The 22,320-nt window shown below is 36.0% G+C and overlaps 1 protein-coding gene across 3 annotated transcripts in view; it reads right to left on the bottom strand.

Annotated features, from left to right (window-relative positions):
• Positions 1-22,320, bottom strand: part of LRRIQ1 (leucine rich repeats and IQ motif containing 1) — a 304,399-nt gene that overhangs the window by 126,006 nt on the left and 156,073 nt on the right. For all 3 annotated transcript variants that reach the window (XM_082351784.1, XM_082351783.1, XM_082351785.1), the window contains exon 14: positions 17,084-17,177. In XM_082351784.1, coding sequence (XP_082207910.1) covers positions 17,084-17,177 — 94 coding nt within the window. The remainder of the gene's footprint in view (positions 1-17,083; positions 17,178-22,320) is intronic.

Here is a 22,320-nt window from a genome sequence, read left to right as displayed (position 1 = left end):
CCTAGAAGAAAAAATAGAAGAAAATCTAGATGACCTTGGGTATGGTGATGACTTTTTATATACAATACAAAATACACATCTAAATTATTAATGAGTTGAAGTTCATTAAAATTAAAAATTCCTGCTCCTAGGGACATTGTCAAGTAAATGAGATGAAAAGTCATACACTGGGAGAAAGTGTTTGCAAAAGACATATCTGATATATGACTGTTATCCAAAATATGCAAAGAACGCTTAAAACTCAATGATAAGAAAATGAATGTCTTGGTTAAAAAATGAGCCAAACTCCTTAAAAGACATCTCACCAAAAGAGATATAAATATGACAAATAAGCATTAATTAATGAATTGCAAATTATAACGAGATACTACTACATACCTATTAAAATGTCCACAATCCAAAACACTGATAACGATGTGGAGAAATAGGAATACTCATTAAGTGTTGGTGGTAATGAAAAATGGTAGAGACACTGTGGAAGATAGTTTGGTGGTTCCTTACAAAACTAAACATATTTTTATCATTTGATCTAGCAATCAGGTTCCTTGGTATTTACCCAAATGAACTGAAAATGTATGTCCACACAAAAACCTACCCACACATATTTATAGCCGTTTTATTTGTATCAGCCAGAACTTGAAAGCAACCAAGATGTCCTTCAGTAGGTAATTGATAAATAAACTGTGATACATCCATACAATGCAATATTATTTAGCATTAAAAAGAAATGAGCTATCCAGACATGAACAAACATAGAGGAAACTTAAATGCATATTACTAATTGGAAAAAGCCAATCTGAAAAGGCTGTATGTTGTATGATTCCAACTGTGTTACATTCTGGAAAAAAAGCAAAACTATGGAGACAAAAAGATTAATGGTTGCTAGGGGTTAAAGTAGAGGGAGGGATAAAAAGGAAAAGCACAGAGGATTTTTAGGGCAGTAAAACGATTCCATATAATACCACACGGTGGATGCATGTCATTGCACATTTTTCAAAACCCATAGAATGTAGAACACCAAGAGTGAACTCCTATATAAAACTATGGAATTTGGGTGATACTGATGTGTCAATGTAGGTTCACTGATTGTTAAAAGTGTACTGCTTTGGTGTGGGTATTTACAGTGAGGGGGGCTGTACATGTGTGGGGACTGGGGGTATGTGGGAATTCTCTGTACTTTCTGCCCAATTTTGCTGTTAACCTAAAATTGCTCTAAAAAACAGAATTCATTAATTAAAAAACAGTTCCTAAACGCTAAATGAAGGATGGGAGGGTAAGATTACTAAAATACTAAGAGTTAAGAAGGCAAAGCCCTAACAACAGTTATTCCTTTTACCTAGACTGTAAAGTCAGGATTGGTATATCTATTTATGCAAACACAGTTGTAAAATATAATTTTAATTATTTTTTTAATGGAGGAAGTGGTCCATTAAGGCAAAAATGCATAGGGCCAGCCAAGATCATAATGCATCCCTGTGTAGAGTTATGATCTTGGTAGCCTTGGTATTAAATAAAATAATCATCAGAGAGGTACAAATATATCTCTTTCGATGAAACAAAATAGAGGAATACCACAGTTTTTCATTTACTGAGGACACAGTTGACTAGCTCTCTACATCCTTCCACCACTCCAGAAATGATGCTTTTTTTTTTCTTACAGATATTTAATAAGGAAAGAGAGAAAGGATTAGATTTGGTTCTTCAGGGTAATTATCAGATGTTTTACAATGTTAAGAAGCAGACAAAAGCTTAATGGTTTGCTAATAAAGAGTTAAAGCTATTAAGAAAATTTGAGCCCACATATTTTGAACTTTTTAGGAGGTTTGAAGCTAGAAATGCTTGCCAAATCAAAAACTACCTACCATGTTTACCACAAAGCGTTAAATAAATGGCATATATTGTGTTTCTGCTTAGATTCGTTTTAAGATATGGTTTGAAAGCAGGATGTTACATTAAGATAATATCTATTCATCACAGGTGATGAGGTAATCAGAGGTGTTCACCTCAGAGGTACAATATTAAATATAACATGAAATCTTTAACTGAGGCTCTCATCAAAGCAAGGAAATATTCCACCCTACCAAATAATTTATTACAGTACTAAGGAAGCTACACTGTATTCTAAATCTTTATCAAAATACCCAGTGTCAAGGTTTCTTCAAGATATGACTGTAATGTCAAAGTAATGTCAAAATAACTTATTTAGTTATAATTATAAAATGCCAGGTATGAAATAATGATTTTTGAGATGCGATAATAAAGGGTATTGAAAGTTAAGACTGCATTGGTGTTCATCCAGCTTAAAAAAGATGCTCTAATTCTATTACTGGTCCTGTTTCTTCAAAGTAAATTTCCTAAATTATAGAAGATCAAATAAAAGACTTTAATAACTTGATGGAAATAGTTCTTGAGAATAGCCAACAGTTCTAATTCTTTGTGTACCAAGCGAATTTCTACCTGGTACCCTGGTCTCCAGAGTGGACCTGACTAGCAGAAGGAATGACGTGTGCCAGTGACAGGCTCTAATCTTTGAAAAAGGTGTGTCTTATAAGGAAAATTAATAAAGCATATTACCTTATTATAAGTTTGATTTCTTAGCAGTTAGGTAATGCTGATTTTCTTTTCTTCTAGTGTATAACCATTTCAGCAAGCTTTTGTGTGTACAAAACTTTTTACCAGGATGGTGGACCCACAGTGGTACTGCAGATGCAGTAACACCTATGAGACACTCTTGAGTGGTCATCTTTCAGGTCTCAGTTTGGCTAAATGAGGAGGTGTCAGCAAAAGGAAGGCAATGCTCATGTTGCTAACATAAGAACCTCAGGGTCCACCACATCTACCCTTTGTGTTAGTCACTCTCGAAATTCATTGAGATGAGAATTCAAGCTAGATCCCTATGTGTGCCTCCAGCCCTGAAGGGTAGTGTTTCTGAAAAGATTGTCCTTGAACTACTGTATCAGTGGTACTTGGGGTGCTTTTTAAAATGCAGAGTCTTCAGCTACACATAGACCTCTACTGGCAGGTTCAGGGGAATCTGTATTTTTAAAACATAGTCTTTCTTGTGCACCTTAAAGAGTAAAACTACTACACTGGGAAGAAAATAGACCTCAGCACGTTATGCTAAAATCAGAGATGATAGGGTTTAAAGTAAAAAAAAAAAAAGAAACAAAAATAACTCTTAAAGACACTCTGAAATTCAAATCATTTGCAAATTGTCCTAAATTAAAAAAAAGGCTTGCATGGAAACTTATACCATAGTCTATATATCAATGATATCAGAAGAATTTGCTAAAATAAGGGATACTGTGGTCCTGGGCAGTTACATTCCAATGATATGTCACTGATTAACACTGCCATTGGTTTTATATAAATGCTGTGAACTTTTTAAAGAAAACTATCCCTGTAACTCTAAAATTAGAGAGTACATACCAAATAAATAAAGAAATCAGCTTTCTACTCAGAAATAATTGATGGTTGGAATAAAGAGCCATTTTAACCAAATAATCTAATATAATCCAAGAGGCAAAAATATAAGAATTTGCTTTATCAGATTAAGGAACAGATCAGTATTTTACCACAAACATTTTACCTAATAAAAAAATGCTTATGCTCCAGACAACCAAAGTAATGAAAAATAATTTCAAAGGTAATACAGGACATTAGAGTTCTTTCTAGGTGTTGCAACTGGCATCATGTGGAAGCTGTTGAGATGTTAATTGACACGGATCAGCAAAATGATAGTTTTATCATCAAATGCTATATTTTGGACATGGTTATTGATATAGATATCAAGTATAATATTTTAGCTACACACAATAATTCTAGAGAATGTGGGTCAACAGTGCTTGAATTTTTACATTTGGAATATTTTGATATTACACTCATCACCTTTACATTAAAAGTTCCCAGTTTATTTTAGTCGCAATATTTTGAACTTCTTTGGATGTAAAAATTTAGTTTGCTTGGATCTTCAAGAATACGACAGTGTCTTCAAATTTGTGAATCACATAATAAATATTCAGATTGGAGTTCGTGTTTTATTTAAACATTTTTTTCTTAAATCTTTTTTTTAAGGAACAATAGTCAGATTTGTATAAGTTAGTAGTGCATGAATTGGCCTTAAATTCAAATGCAGCCTTATAAAGAGCCTATGATAAATATATTTGAAAGTGCTGTAACAAGTTGATTCATGTTCAAAATGAAGTATAAGTACACTGTGAGATCTCAGCCTTAGTTTTTCCAGCTGGGCTCCTCCTAGTCAAGGGCTGAATCAATATTTCATTTAGTGAAAACTTCCTGGTGAATATTCTGTCACTTAAGAAGCTCTATTAATCATTAATGAATGAAGCACATTCCCAAAGGAAATTCCAAACTGAGTCTGTGGATTAAGTTTTAAAAAGAGATTTCTTTTAGTACATCAGTTTTGTTCATGTTATCACTGGCTAGACATGAAAGTAAGAAGCCAATTGGGAAAATCTATAACTAATCCCTTCGTTGGTATCAAGGGGTTATGTAAAGTTCATTGGAACATACTGGTTAAAGTTTGAGTTGATCCTTTCATTAACAAATCCATATTTTATAGATTACTAGATTTTAACCTCTTTAGATAAATGAATTTCTTCTTAAAATTATGAAAGCTGTATTAGAGCAACTGATCTAAGTGAAATTTGATAGGTAACATTTTCAAGTTGCTATTAGTCTAGTCCATAAAAGTTCACTTAAACATAGAAATTGTAATAGCTAAATAATTGTATATATAAATACTACCTATTCTCTTTCAGTATTGATTATTTCTAATTAAATATTTTCTTTAAAACTATAAAGTATATATACTTAGTAAGTATAATAAAATGTGAATGTTTATCTTTATATACGTATTACAGTGTTATATCAATAGATTTTACAAGAAGCACATTTTATTCAATAAAATAGTGCTTATGCTTTCTACAAACAAAATAATGAAAAATAAATAAATTAAAAGGTTACTCAGGACATAGGTTTGTTTCTAGTTGTTGCAACTTGCAACATAGCAGCTGTTCAGATGGTAACTGATACCAGATCAGCAAGAGAATTCATGTCCTATTTGCCCAACACCTAACAGAAAAACCATTGCCCCCCAAAGAACTTGCTCTGAATAATGGGCACAGCTGCTATTTTTATTTGTCACTGTATGCCAACTATATAACTTGTTCTATAGAATTACTTGGGAAAATATCTCTCTAGAAACAACCCATCAGACATTTTCATTATAAATAATATCACCTGCTAAGCAGTCTTTCAGACATGATTACACTCTTCTTTTTGTATGGGAAATTTCACTCTAAGATCTGGTTCCTAGAAATGAGGACCCAAAACTTGGGGGATTAGTGCTTTAAATCTCAATGTAAGAGAAGCACAGCCCTAGAATGTGAGCTAGTGCATCTGGATGGGGACCTTGACTGCTTCTATTCCAGAAAAGGGATTCCTTCACCAAGCTGGTAAGAGGTCTAGAAACATATCTAGGTGGCCTTTTCACATATGCACACAAAATCTTTAAATAGTTTTAATTTCTGATCACCTTATGATTTGACATTAACTAATAGTTGACATTTCCTATAATAAAAAGATCAGCTTCTCAGGAAACTTGGAGAATCTGATAAATACTATGGTTCCCTAGGAGTCTGAGGACTCCAATTTTAGAACTCCAGATATTGATAATTACTGCAAATCAACAATAATATAAATTTTCAATTTATAGAAAATAACATTTTCAATCACTAAAATAAAATTGAATAAATTCAGTAGAAAAATTAGAGGGGCTGAAACATGCATTTTTTCAAGCTTTTACACATTATAATGTAATTAAATTCAGTAATGTATTCCTCCAACAAATAATTTTGGGTGTCTACTAAATACAAGGCATACAAGGACTCTAAACTATAAGGATCTGTACAATTATCTGGGGTCACTTCTACTACTTAATTTTAGCCATTTTTTAATGCTTGGATTTTCATTTAATTTGGCTACTTTCCCCTAATCTCTTGTCACTTTTCTACTAAAAACAAGCTTCCCCAAATACTATTTTCATTTTCATACAACTATTCAAAATTTCTCTATAGATCCTTAAAAATAATGGCTAGCATTATCAAGTATGTTTTCTGACAGGCACTACTATAAAGTGCTGTCATGTGGTAACATATTTATTCCTCATAGAGACTGTTGGTATGCTCTGATACTTGTGTTCTTCTCTATTTTTCCCAGGGTTTTTTTGCAGTTAGTTTGGCCATGTGACTAGTTACAGTTAATACAGTATGAGAGGAGTGATCACTGCCACTTTTGAGGGCAGAGTGGTTAAATGTCAGTTGTTTTCCTGGTGGTCATTTTCCCCACCACAATCTACTACCTAAAAAAGTGAGGTTATGTTGAAGTTATGTGACACAGAGTCACAAAATGGAAGCAGCCTGAGTTTCTGAGTCTGCTTAGATTAGACAGGCCAAACTCACATCAGACATAATGTAAACAAACAAACAAAAACCTCCTAATGTATTAACACATAGATTTCTGAGTTTGTTGTTGTGTGGTATAACCTATACTACCCTAATGAATAGATCCTATGAGATAGGTACTATTATTATACCCATTTTACAGATGAAGGAAGAGACATAGCAAGATTAAGTAACTTGAGCAAGGCAAACAACCAGGAAGTGGTGGAACTAGATATGCACCTGAGCAGTTTACTCACAAGGCCCATGTATATATCCACTATGTTACAGTCCCTTTCCATGACCACAGGATAAAGGAGACATTTTATCCTCGCATATGAAACCCTTTACAATCTGGCAGTAATACAGCACATAAAGCCGCAGAGTACAATGTTTAAATTCTAGGCTTCAGAACTCAAATTCCACCCCTGACACTTACTTCATAACTGGGTAAGTCACAGGGTATCTAAGCTTCAGTAAATACTCTGTAAAATGAGAATGATAATTACAGAACCTAACTTAGCTGCTGTGAAATGAAGGAATATGTATAGGTACTTAGCCCACTCTCTGACACACTGTAAGCATAAGTACTTGATTTCTTACTTCTTTCCAATGGTATTACCACTATACCCACTTTACCTGAATAGACTGGCCTTCTAACAGAGCCTAACTTCACCTTTCACATTCCCTCCTTTTTTGGATATTTCCTCCATCAGAAGTGCTTTCTTTTCTTTTAATTTTGTTTTCCGTTTTTTTTTTTAATTTAATTTAATTTATTTATTTTTTGGACACGTCGTGCAGCATGTAGGATTTAGTTTCCCGACAAGGGATTGAACCCGTGCCCCCTGCATTGAGAGAGCAGAGTCTTAACCACTGGACCACCAGGGAAGTCCCTGATTTTCAGTCTTACCAAACTTTTGAGGTTTAACTCAAAGTTTGCCTCTTCAGAGCAGGCAGTTTTCCCTGGTCACACTAAATTAAGATAATATTTCCAAATTTCTAAAGCATACCTCTTGCCTACAATAATCATCTGACACTTACATTTTATTAGGTACTAAAATCTAAGAGTTAAGAGCACAGATTCTGGAGCTAGACTGCATGGATTTGAATCCTGGGTCTTTGACTTGCCAGCTGTGTGAAACTGGGCAGGCTACTTAGCCTTTTGGGAACTCAGTGTTCTTAAGTATAAAATGGGGACACTAGGTTGCTATTTCATCAGGCATATTGTGAGGATTAAATGAGAATGATGAGAACGGTGTTGGGCACAAAGTCAATGCTGTTTCAGTGTTTGTTACCATTAGTTTTCATGGTTATCATTTTTGAATACATTTTCTATCCCTAACAAGATTATAAAAATGACTTGAAATCATGGGTTACATTGAATTTCCCTTATAATGTCTAACATGTTAGGACACTGGTTGCATATAGCAGGCATACACTAAATACTTGGTGACTGAATACGAACTGGTAGGCCTAGTAATAGAAAATAATAGATTTTTGTGTGCTTACCGTGTTCTAGGAATTGTTATCAACAAGATATGTGTATTATCCCATTCAAATCTAATGGCTATACCATAAGATAGGTACCATTTTTATCCTCATTTTACTAATGAAGATTCAGAGCCATAGAAAAGGTAAGTTACTTGCCCAGGATCACAAAACACGGGGCAGGAGGAAGATGTCCTTGTTTAAAAACACAATGATTTCCAAACTTTAGTGCACACTGAATCACACAAAGGGCTTGATAAAACAGATTACTGGGAATCATCTGCTAGCTTCTGATTCAGTGGATCCGGACAGTGTCCAAGATTTTGCATTTCTAACAGGCTTCCAAGTGATGATGAAGCTGCTGGTCTGGGGGATACACCTTTAAGAACCACTGCACTGGGTTATACTCTTTCCTCCATGCTATACAGCTTAAATTGCTCTTAGAAACAGATGTTTCTAAACTAGAAGTTGACAGGTTCTGTTCTAAAACATGTGGAAACATACCAGGTTTCCCTAAAAAACACTGTAACATTAGAAATTTATGTGGAAACTGAGCTTTAAAGAAAAAAGAAAGAAAAATAGATTTTCTGGCAAAAAGATAATAACTCTTCTGTGATACTCAACTTATCAATGAGTAGCAAATCACACAGGTGTTTGACTTGGTGTAAAAATGCTGCTGTTTTCTTAACTAAACGTCAATTAACAAATTCAAGAAACCAATACATCTAGAAAGAGAATGTCACAGGTTTGCAGTGACCTTAGACAAGGGAGGGAACAGCGACTACTCCCTAGACTTATCTTTTTCTACAGGTGGATTAAGTCAGGTAAAGGAATTTTAAACATAATCAGATCATTGGTTCTTCTGTAAGATATCTTATATTCCTCTCAAGTACTCAGAAAAACAAGGATCTTCCTGGCTATGGCCACACATCACAGGGAAACCAAATCAGGGGGAAGAGTCAACTGCTTCTGCCCTAGGACTGGATGTCACAACAACCTTTTTTTCAGTCATTCATTTCTCCCTGTCTATATTTTATTCATAAATTATTTTTACTACCTGGTCAAATTGATAAGACTTGCTGACTTGATCCAAACTTAAGATCCTGAAATAGATTTTCCTACCTGAATTTTAGTAAATGGTTGCCTTTCCCTACACTTAGCATGTTGCCAAACACACCTTGCTAAATTAGGCTACAAGCTCTGTCCATTTTGGCTTGTTCTGCCTTGATGTATCTATGACCTGATATGATACAAATGTCAAATGTACAATAAATCATATTAAACCATCTAACAAATGCATGCTGCTGGACATAAAAAGAGATAAGAGTTCAGGCCATAAACATCACCAGTACTAGAAAATTCCAAAGTGGATATATGCAAAGTTTTTCAGTATACTGGGATTTAATTCACCTAGACCTGGTAAATGAGTCTGAGGATGTGTGAGAGAAAAACCACTTAGAGCCAAGGGAAAGAACAAGTGGGAAGCAAAAGGCAGAAAAATTACAGGAAGTCACATGAGGATGGGAATAATTCTCATCAGCCAAAGTTGAAAGGATACATGTAAGAGACATTGGGCAGAGTACAAAGTTGGTGCCATAGTAGTGGGGCTAAATTAGCACTAGTCTGAAGATTTCTTTGAGACTTCCCTAACAGAACTTAAAAGGAAGTTTTGAAGGTATCTCACTAATTCCAAGTAATGTAGCTGCTGCATGTGAGAAGCAAAATATATGTTATTTAAAGGAAAAAAAAAACAAAATTAAGAAATCAACAAGTATAAAATTTTAAATGTCCAGACTACAACCAAAATTGACTGGGCATGCAAGAAGTAAGAAAATATGACCCAGAATCATAAAAAAAATCAATAAAAATAGACCTCAAAATGATAGAGATGATGAAATTAACAGATAAGGATGTTAAAACAGCTATTATAAATATTATCCACATGTTCAAGTTGATTTAGGAAAATATGACCATGATTAGGAGAGAAATTGTAAATGTTAAAAAATAAAGGAAACGTCTCAAAATGAAAATCATAATATCTGATCTGAACTGAAAAACAGTCTAGATGGGATTAACAGCAGAGTAGCTATACAGGAAGAAAATATCAGAGAATTTGAAGACATAGCAATAACTAGTAAGACTGAAATACAGGCAGAAAAAAAGTATAATAAATATAAGAACAGAGCAATAGCGACATCTGGGATATATCAAGTGGTCTAATACTGATGAAGTTAGAGTCCTAGTAGGATAAGATAGAACAAAATATTTGAAAATTACTAGCCAACAGTTTTCAAAATTTTATGGAAACTATAAATCCACTGTATCTGAGAGGTTCAGTAAATCCTAAACATGGATGGGCCTAGAGATTATCATATTAAGTGAAGTAAGTCAGACAGAGAAAGACAAATATCATATGATATCACTTATATGTGGAATAAAAAAAAATACAAATGAACTTATTTACAACACAGAAATAGACTCACAGACATAGAAGACAAACTTATGGTTCCCAAAGAAGAAAGACAGAGGGAAGGGATAAATTAGGAGTTTGGAATTAATAGATACACACTACTATGTATAAAGTAGATAAGCATAAAGGACTTACTGTATAAGAAAGGGAACTATATTCAATAACTTGTAATAACCCATAATAGAAAAAAATCTGAAAAGAATACACACACTCACACATAACTGAATCACTTTGCTGTACACCTGCAACTAACACAACATGGTAAATCAACTATACATTAATTAAAAAAAACTTAAGCCAATAAACAACAAAAAAATCCTAAGCAGAGTAAATCTATGTAAAAGCAACCAAAGCACATTATAATCAAATTGCTGAAGACCACTGATGAAGGGAAAATCTTAAAAGTACTCAGAGACAGAGGAATGAAGACATGAATGTTCACAGATTTCTCATCAGAAACAGTGAAAGCCATAAGACAGTGGAGAGACATTTTTACACAATTGGAAGAGGGGACTGACCACCCAGGGGCATAAGGTGATTTTTCAAGGTGATAAAAATGTTCAATACCTTGATTGTGGTGGTTTTTACACAATATTCATACTCATAAACTGATACTCAAAATTGATAAATTTTATTATAGGTAAATTACTTCAAAAAATGTGATTATAAAAAAAGATTAAGCTTAACTTCGGGAAAATGGTGTTAGCATAATTTCAGAGTTTCAGATTAAAGAATTTTTTTAAAAAGAAAATTCATTAAAAAAAATCACAGAGCAGAAGCAACAAAAATTACAATCCTGCAGCCTGTGGAACAAAAACCAGATTCACAGAAAGACAGACAAGATGAAAAGGCAGAGGGCTACATACCAGATGAAGGAACAAGATAAAACCCCAGAAAAACAACTAAATGAAGTGAAGATAGGCAACCTTCCAGAAAAAGAATTCAGAATAATGAGAGTGAAGATGATCCAGGACCTCAGAAAAAGAATGGAGGCAAAAATCGAGAAGATGCAACAAATGTTTAACAAAGAACTAGAAGAAATAAAGAACAAACAAACAGAGATGAACAATACAAGACCTGAAATGAAAACTACACTAGAAGGAATCAATAGCAGAATAACTGAGGCAGAAGAATGGATACGTGACCTGGAAGACAGAATGATGGAATTCGCTGCTGCGGAACAGAATAAAGAAAAAAGAATGAAAAGAAATGAAGACAGCCTAAGAGACTTCGGGGACAACATTAAACGCAACAACATTCGCATTATAGGGGTCCCATAAGGAGAAGAGAGAGAGAAAGGACCTGAGAAAATATTAGAAGAGATTATAGTCGAAAACTTCCCTAACACGGGAAAGGAAATAGCCACCCAAGTCCAGGAAGCACAGAGAGTCCCATACAGGATAAATCCAAGGAGAAACACTCCGAGACACACAGTAATCAAATTGGTAAAAACTAAAGACAAAGAAAAATTATTGAAAGCAGCAAGGGAAAAATGACAAATAACATACAAGGGAACTCCCATAAGGTTAACAGCTGATTTCTCAGCAGAAACTCTACAAGCCAGAAGGGAGTGGCATGATATATCTAAAGTGATGAAAGGGAAGAACCTACCACCAAGATTACTCTACCCGGCAAGGATCTCATTCAGATACGACAGAGAAATCAAAAGGTTTACAGACAAGCAAAAGCTAAGAGAATCCACCACCAACAAACCAGCTTTATAGCAAATGCTAAAGGAACTCCTCTAAGTGGGAAACACAAGAGAAGAAAAGGACTTACAAAAACAAACCCAAAACAATTAAGAAAATGGTCATAGTAACATACATATGGATAATTACCTTAAACGTGAATGGATTAAATGCTCCAACTAAAAGACACAGGCTCGCTGAATGGATACAAAAACAAGACCCATATATATGCTGTCTACAAGAGACCCACTTCAGACCTAGGGACACATACAGACTGAAAGTGAGGGGATGGAAAAAGATATTCCATGCAAATGGAAATCAAAAGTAAGCTGGGGTAGCAATACGCATGTCAGGTAAAATAGATGTTAAAATAAAGAATGTTACAAGAGACAAGGAGGACACTACATAATGATCAAGGGATCAATCCAAGAAGAAGCTATAACAATTATAAATATATATGCACCCAACATAGGAGCACCTCAATACATAAGGCAACTGCTAACAGCTATAAAAGAGGAAATTGACACTAACACAGTAATAGTGGGGGACTTTAACACCTCACTTACACCAAAGGGGATATCATCCAAACAGAAAATGAATAAGGAAACAAGAGCTTTAAATGATACAATACACCAAATAGATTTAATTGATATTTATAGGACATTCCATCCAAAAACAGCAGATTACACTTTCTTCTCAAGTGCACATGGAACATTCTCCAGGATAGATCACATCCTGGGTCACAAATCAAGCCTCAGTACATTTAAGAAAACTGAAATCATATCAAGCATCTTTTCTGACCACAACGCTATGAGATTAGAAATCAATTACAGGGAAAAAAAAGTAAAAAACACAAACACATGGAGGCTAAACATTACGTTACTAAATAACCAAGAGATCACTGAAGAAATCAAAGCAGAAATTAAAAAATACCTAGAGACAAATTACAATGAAAACACGATGATCCAAAAACTATGGGATGAGGCAAAAGCAGTTCTAAGAGGGAAGTTTATGGCAATACAATCCTACCTCAAGAAACAACAAATATCTCAAATAAAGAACCTAACTGTACACCTAAAGGAACTAGAGAAAGAAGAACAAACAAAACGCAAAGTTAGTACAAGGAAAGAAATCATAAAGTTCAGAGCAGAAATAAATGAAATAGAAACAAAGAAGACAATAGCAAAAATCAATAAAACTAAAAGCTGGTTCTTTGAGAAGATAAACAAAATTGATAAACCATTAGCCAGACTCATCAAGAAAAAGAGGGAGAGGACTCAAATCAATAAAATCAGAAATGAAAAAGGAGAAGTTACAACAGACACCGCAGAAATACAAAGCATCCTAAGAGACTACTACAAGTTCCTCTATGCCAATAAAATGGAAACCTGGAAGAAATGGACAAATTCTTAGAAAGGTATAACCTTCCAAGACTGAAGCAGGAAGAAATAGAAAATATGAACAGACTAATCACAAGTAATGAAATTGAAACTGTGATTAAAAATCTTCCAACAAACAGAAGTCCAGGACCAAATAGCTTCACAGGTGGATTCTATCAAACATTTAGAGAAGAGCTAACACCCATCCTTCTCAAACTCTTCCAAAAAACTGCAGAGGAAGGAACACTCCCAAACTCATTCTATGAGGCCTCCATCACCCTGATACCAAAACCAGACAAAGATACTACAAAAAAAGATAATTACAGACCAATATCACTGATGAATATACATGTAAAACTGAAAAAAAAAAACAGAATCCAACAACACATTAAAAGGACCATACACCATGATCAAGTGGTATTTATCTCAGGGATGTAAGGATGCTTCAGTATACGCAAATCAATCAATGTGATACACCATATTAACAAATTGAAGAAGAAAAACCATATGATCATCTCAATAGATGCAGAAAAAGCTTTTGACAAAATTCAACACCCATTTATGATAAAAACTCTCCAGAAAGTGGGCACAGAGGGAACCTACCTCAACATAATAAAGGCCATATACGACAAACCCACAGCAAACATCATTCTCAATGGTGAAAAACTGAAAGCATTTCCTCTAAGATCAGGAACAAGACAAGGATATCCATTCTCACCACTATTATTCAACATAGGTTTGGAAGTCCTAGCCACAGCAATCAAAGAAGAAAAAGAAATAAAAGGAATACAAATTGGAAAAGAAGAAGTAAAACTGTCACTGTTTGCAGATGACATGATACTATACATAGAGAATCCTAAAGATGCCACCAGAAAACTACTAGAGCTAATCAATGAATTTGGTAAAGTAGCAGGATACAAAATTAATGCACAGAAATCTCTTGCATTCCTATACACTAATGATGAAAAATCTGAAAGAGAAATTAAGGAAACACTCCCATTTACCATTGCAACAAAAAGAATAAAATACCTAGGAATAAACCTACCTAGGGAGACAAAAGACCTGTATGCAGAAAGGTATAAGACACTGATGAATGAAATTAAAGATGATACAAACAGATGGAGAGATATACCATGTTCTTAGATTGGAAGAATCAATATTGTGAAAATGACTATACTGCCCAAAGGAATCTACAGATTCACTGCAATCCCTATCAAATTACCAATGGCATTTTTTACAGAATTAGAACAAAAAAATCTTAAAATTTGTATGGAGACACAAAAGACCCCAAATAGCCAAAGCAGTCTTGAGGGAGAAAAAGGGAGCTGGAGGAATCAGACTTCCTGACTTCAGACTAAACTACAAAGCTACAGTAATCAACACAATATGGTACTAGCACAAAAACAGAAATATAGATCAATGGAATAGCAATAGAAAGCCCAGATATAAACCCACGCACCTATGGTCAACTAATCTATGACAAAGAAGGCAAGGATATACAATGGAGAAAAGACAGTCTCTTCAATACGTGGTGCTGGGAGAACTGGACAGCTACATGGAAAAGAATGGAATTAGAACAATCCCTAACACCATACACAAGAATAAACTCAAAATGGATTAGAGACCTAAATGTAAGTCCGGACACTATAAAATTCTTAGAGGAAATCTTCGGAAGAACACTCTTTGACATAAATCACAGCAAGATCTTTTTTGATCCACCTCCTAGATTAATGGAAATAAAAACAAAAATAAACAAATGGGACCTAATGAAACTTAAAAGCTTTTGCACAGCAAAGGAAACCATAAACAAGACGAAAAGACAACCCTGAGAATGGGAGAAAATATTTGCAAACGAATCAACGGACAAAGGATTAATCTCCAAAATATATAAATGGCTCATGCAGCTCGATATTAAAAAAACAAACAACCCAATCCAAAAATGGGCAGAAGACCTAGATAGACATTTCTCCAAAGAAGACATACAGATGGCCAAGAAGCACATGAAAAGCTGCTCAACATCACTAATTATTAGAGAAATGCAAATCAAAACTACAATGAGGAATCACCTCACACCAGTTCGAATGGGGATGATCAGAAAATCTACAAACAACAAATGCTGGAGATGGTGTGGAGAAAAGGGAACCCTCTTGCACTGTTGGTGGGAATGTAAATTGATACAGCCACTAGGGAGAACAGTATGGAGGTTCCTTAAAAAACTTAAAATAGAATTACCATATGACCCAGCAATCCCACTACTGGGCGTATACCCAGAGAAAACCGTAATTCAAAAAGACACATGCACCCCTATGTTCATTGCAGCACTATTTACAATAGCCAGGACATGGAAACAACCTAAATGCCCATCGACAGATGAATGGATAAAGAAGATGTGGTACATATATATGATGGAGTATTACTCAGCCATAAAAAGGAATGAAATTGAGTCATCTGTAGAGACGTGGATGGATCTAGAGACTGTCATACAGAGTGAAGTAAGTCAAAAAGAGAAAAACAAGTATCGTATATTAACGCATGTATGTGGAACCTAGAAAAATGGTACAGATGGACCGGTTTGCGGGGCAGAAATGGAGACACAGATGCAGAGAACAAACGTATGGACACCTAGAGGGGGAAGTGGTGGGGGGGCGGGGGTGGTGGTGGGATGAATTGGGAGATTGGGATTGACATGTATACACTGATGTGTATAAAATTGATGACTAATAAGAACCTGCTGTAGAAAAAAATAAATAAAATTAAATAAAAAAAAAAAAACAATCAAGGGACTTCCCTGGTGGCTCAGTGGATAAGAATCCACCTGCCAATGCAAGCAAGGGACATGGGTTCAACCCCTGGTCCAGGAAGATCCCACATGCCATGGAGCAACTAAGCCCATGTACCATAACTACTGAATCCTGTGCACGTAGAGCCCGTGCTCTGCAACAAGAGAAGCCACTGCAAGGAGAAGCCTGCACACTGCAACAAAGAGTAGTCCCTGCTTGCCGCAACTAGAGAAAGCCCACATGCAGCAATGAAGACCCAATGCAGCCAAAAATAAATAAAATTAAATCTTTAAAAAAAAAAGTTTAAAAAAAATCACAATTTTTTTTTCATTTACATCTAGGTACTGCAATATTCTAAATAGAGGCACGAATTCACATATACTTATAATACATACATTAACAGACAACAACCTTCTCTTTTAAGAAAATAAAACAAAATCAAATTACTGGCAGAAAGGAAATAATTTTTAATAGCAAGCTATGGGATTTAGATGACTCAAAAAGTACTTCCCACCAAATGTCTTTTCTATAAACACAAAACCTAAATTGACATCATACTAAAAGTGTCACATCATCCATGGTATTGATCAAAATTATCATTTCAAATTTGCATTAGTTCATACATGTACAAAAATTATTTTAGGTAGAAAATATTTTTTAAACGATTTTTACAAAACTGTTTTGTTTTGAATAACTTTTAAATTATTTTTTACTAACTTTTCCCAAGTAATTAGTATACACAGAACAATTTTCATCTAACTGTGTTCTCTGCAACTATAATAAAGTATGTACATAGGGTGCAACATTGTTTCTTTACCTCCAGTTTATTTCTTGAAGAAGTGGGTTTCCAGTGAGAGACAATTCACGGAGAGAAAAGCATGCAGCAAACCACCTTAGGGCACTTGTAAGATCTATAGAAAATAAACAATAAAAATTATTATGAAAGTTATCACAGATAAAGAAAAATAATCATAAATCAATGACCATTTTATTTATGTGTTAGCTATTAAAGAAAGGCAACAAAAAATACTTATTTTGCAGAATATGATATGCTTTTAAAAGGAGACCACATTAAGAACCTAGACTCTGCTGTCAAAATACATATTTCTAGGGGTCTGGGCAAGATGGCGGAAGAGTAAGATGTGGAGATCACCTTCCTTCCCACAGATACAGTAGAAATACATCTACATGTGGAACTGCTCCTACAGAACACCCACTGAACGCTGGCAGAAGACGTCAGACCTCCCAAAAGGCAAGAAAATCCCCACGTACTTGGGTAGGGCAAAAGAAAAAAGAAATAACAGAGACAAAAGAATAGGGATGGGACCTGCACCAGTGGGAGGGGGCTGTGAAGGAGGAAAGGTTTCCACATACTAGGAAGCCCCTTTGAGGGCGGAGACTGCAGGTGGCAGAGGGGGGAAGCTTCGGAGCCACGGAGGAGAGCGCAGCCACAGGGGTGCGGAGGGCAAAGCGGAGAGACTCCCGCACAGAGGATCAGTGCCGACCAGCACTCATCAGCCCGAGAGGCTTGTCTGCTCACCCGCCGGGGTGGGCGGGGCTGGGAGCTGAAGCTCGGGCTTCAGTTGGATCGCAGGGAGAGGACTGGGGTTGGCTGTGTGAACACAGACTGAAGGGGTTAGTGCTCCACAGCTGGCAGGGGGGGAGTCCGGGAAAAGGTATGGAGCTGCCAAACAGGCAAGAGACTTTTTCTTGCCTCTTTGTTTCGTGGTGCGCAAGGAGAGGGGATTCAGAGCGCCGCCTAAATGAGCTCCAGAGACGGGTGCGAGCCGTGGCTATCAGCGCGGACCCCAGAGACGGGCATGAGACGCTAAGGCTGCTGCTGCCACCACCAAGAAGCCTGTGTGCGAGCACAGGTCACTCTCCACACCGCCCCTCCCGGGAGCCTGTGCAGCCCACCACTGCCAGCGTCCCGTGATCCAGGGACAACTTCCCTGGGAGAACGCATGGTGTGCCTCAGGCTGCTGCAACGTCACGCCGGCCTCTGCCACCGCAGGCTCGCCCCACATCCGTACCCTTCCCTCTCTCCCGCCTGAGTGAGCCAGAGCCCCAGCGTCAGCTGCTCCTTTAACCCCGTCCTGTGTGAGCGAAGAACAGACGCCCTCAGGCGACCTACACGCAGAGGCGGGTCCAAATCCAAAGCTGAACCCCGGGACCTGTGCGAACAAAGAAGAGAAAGGGAAATATCTCCCAGCAGCCTCAGAAGCAGCGGATTAAAGCTCCACAAACAACTTGATGTGCCTGCATCTGTTGAATACCTGAATAGACAACGAATCATCCCAAATTCAAGAGGTGGACTTTGGGAGCAGGATATAATAATTTTTCCCCTTTTCCTTTCTTTGTGAGTGTATATGTGTATGCTTCTGGGTGAGATTTTTGTCTGTATAGCTTTGCTTTCACCATTTGTCCTAGGATTCAGTCCGTCCGTTTTTTTGTTGTTTGTTTGTTTGTTTTTTTACTTAAAAATTTTTTTTCTTAATAAATATTTTCCTTACTTTTTATTTTAAAAAATTAAAAATTTTTTTCTTAGTAAGTTTTTTATTTTTTATTTTAAAAAACTTAAAAAATTTTTTTTCTTAATAATTTTTTTATTTTTATTATAAAAATTAATAAATTTATTTTTTAAAATTAAAAAAAATTTTCTTAATAATTTTTTTCTTATTTTTTATTATAATAGCTTTATTTTATTTTATTTTATTTTATTTTATTTTATTTTATTTTATCCTCTTTCTATTTTTTCTCCCTTTTATTCTGAGCCGAATGGATGAAAGGCTCTTGGTGCTCCAGCCAGGCACCAGGGCTGTGCCTCTGAGGTGGGAGAGCCAACTTCAGGACACTGGTCCACAAGAGACCTCCCAGCTCCATGTAATACCAAACGGCAAAAATCTCTCAGAGATCTCCATCTCAACATCAAGACCCAGCTTCACTCAACGACCAGCAAGCTACAGTGCTGGACACCCTATGCCAAACAACTAGCAAGCCAGGAACACAGCCCCATCCATTAGCAGAGAGGCTGCCTAAAATCATAATAAGGCCACAGACACCCCAAAACACACCACCAGACGTAGACGTGCCCACCACAAAGACAAGATCCAGGCTCATCCACCAGAACACAGGCACTAGTCCCCTCTACCAGGAAGCCTACACAACCCACTGAACCAACCTTAGCCACTGGGGACAGATACCAAAAACAACGGGAACTACGAACCTGCAGCCTGTGAAAAGGAGACCCCAAACACAGTAAGATTACCAAAATGAGAAGAGAGAAAAACACACAGCAGATGAAGGAGCAGGGTCAAAACACACCAGACATAACAAATGAAGAGGAAATAGGCAGTCTACCTGAAAAAGAATTCAGAATAATGATAGTAAAGATGATCCAAAATCTTGGAAATAGAATAGACAAAATGCAAGAAATATTTAACAAGGACGTAGAAGAACTAAAGAGGAACCAAGCAACGATGAAAAACACAATAAATGAAATTAAAAATACTCTAGAAGGGATCAATAGCAGAATAACTGAGGCAAAAGAAAGGATAAGTGACCTGGAAGATAAAATAGTGGAAATAATTACTGCAGAGCAGAATAAAGAAAAAAGAATGAAAAGAACTGAGGACAGTCTCAGAGACCTCTGGGACAACATTAAATGCACCAACATTCGAATTATAGGGGTCCCAGAAGAAGAAGAGAAAAAGAAAGGGACTGAGAAAATATTTGAAGAGATTATAGTTGAAAACTTCCCTAATATGGAAAAGGAAAGAGTTAATCAAGTCCTGGAAGCACAGAAAGTCCCATTCTGGATAAATCCAAGGAGAAACACGCCAAGACACATATTAATCAAACTATCAAAAATTAAATATAAAGAAAACATATTAAAAACCACAAGGGAAAAACAACAAATAACACACAAAGGAATCCCCATAAGGTTAACAGCTGATCTTTCAGCAGAAACTCTGCAAGCCAGAAGGGAGTGGCAGGATATACTTAAAGTGATGAAGGAGAAAAACCTACAACCAAGATTACTCTACCCAGCAAGGATCTCATTCAGATTTGATGGAGAAATTAAAACCTTTACAGACAAGCAAAAGCTGAGAGAGTTCAGCACCACCAAACCAGCTTTACAACAAATGCTAAAGGAACTTCTCTAGGCAAGAAACACAAGAGAAGGAAAACACCTACAAAAACAAACCCAAAACATTTAAGAAAATGGGAATAGGAACATACATATCGATAATTACCTTAAATGTAAATGGATTAAATGCTCCCACCAAAAGACACAGGCTGGCTGAATGGATACAAAAACAAGACCCATATATATGCTGTCTACAAGAGACCCACTTCAGACCTAGAGACACATACAGACTGAAAGTGAGGGGATGGAAAAAGATATTCCATGCAAATGGAAATCAAAAGAAAGCTGGAGTAGCAATTCTCGTATCAGCCAAAATAGACTTTAAAATAAAGACTATTACAAGAGACAAAGAAGGACACTATATAATGATCAAGGGATCGATCCAAGAAGAAGGTATAACAATTGTAAATATTTATGCACCCAACATAGGAGCACCTTGATACATAAGGCAAATACTAACAGCCATAAAAGGGGAAATCGACAGTAACACAATCATAGTAGGGGACTTTAACACCCCACTTTCACCAACGGACAGATCATCCAAAATGAAAATAAATAAGGAAACACAAGCTTTAAATGATACATTAAACAAGATGGACTTAATTGATATTTATAGGACATTTCACCCAAAAACAACAGAATACACATTTTTCTCAAGTGCTTATGGAACATTCTCCAGGATAGATCATATCTTGGGTCACAAATCAAGCCTTGGTAAATTTAAGAAAACTGAAGTCGTATCAAGTATCTTTTCCAACCACAACGCTATGAGACTAGATATCAATTACAGGAAAAGATCTGTAAAAAATACAAACACATGGAGGCTACACAATATGCTACTTAATAACGAAGTCATAACTGAAGAAATCAAAGGAGAAATCAAAAAATACCTAGAAATAAATGACAATGGAGACACAACGACCCAAAACCTACGGGATACAGCAAAAGCAGTTCTAAGAGGGAAGTTTATAGCAATACAATCCTACCTCAAGAAACAGGAAACATCTCGAATAAACAACCTGACCTTGCACCTAAAGCAATTAGAGAAAGAAGAACAAAAAAACCCCAAAGCTAGCAGAAGGAAAGAAATCATAAAGATCACATCACAAATAAATGAAAAAGAAAAGAAGGAGACAATAGCAAAGATCAATAAAACTAAAAAACTAAAAGCTGGTTCTTTGAGAAGATAAACAAAATTGATAAACCATTAGCCAGACTCATCAAGAGGAAAAGGGAGAAGACTCAAATCAATAGAATTAGAAATGAAAAAGGAGAAGTAACCACTGACACTGCAGAAATACAAAGGATCATGAGAGATTACTACAAGCAACTCTATGCCAATAAAATGGACAACCTGGAAGAAATGGACAAATTCTTAGAAATGCACAACCTGCGGAGAATGAACCAGGAAGAAATAGAAAATATGAACAGACCAATCACAAGCACTGCAATTGAAACTGTGATTAAAAATCTTCCAACAAACAAAAGCCCAGGACCAGATGGCTTCACAGGCGAATTCTATCAAACATTTAGAGAAGAGCTAACACCTATCCTTCTCAAACTCTTCCAAAATATTGCAGAGGGAGGAACACTCCCCAACTCATTCTACGAGGCCACCATCACCCTGATACCAAAACCAGACAAAGATGTCACAAAGAAAGAAAACTACAGGCCAATATCACTGATGAATATAGATGCAAAAATCCTCAACAAAATACTAGCAAACAGAATCCGACAGCACATTAAAATGATCATACACCATGATCAAGTGGGGTTTATTCCAGGAATGCAAGGATTCTTCAATATATGCAAATCAATCAACGTGATACATCATATTAACAAATTGAAGGAGAAAAACCATATGATCATCTCAATAGATGCAGAGAAAGCTTTCGACAAAATTC

The sequence above is a fragment of the Balaenoptera borealis genome, assembly GCF_965194805.1.
Source record: "Balaenoptera borealis genome assembly, chromosome: 13".
In the NCBI taxonomy this organism is placed as follows: Eukaryota; Metazoa; Chordata; class Mammalia; order Artiodactyla; family Balaenopteridae; genus Balaenoptera; species Balaenoptera borealis.
Note: the sequence above shows the minus strand (reverse complement) of the source record. Positions and strands in the feature narration are given on the sequence as shown.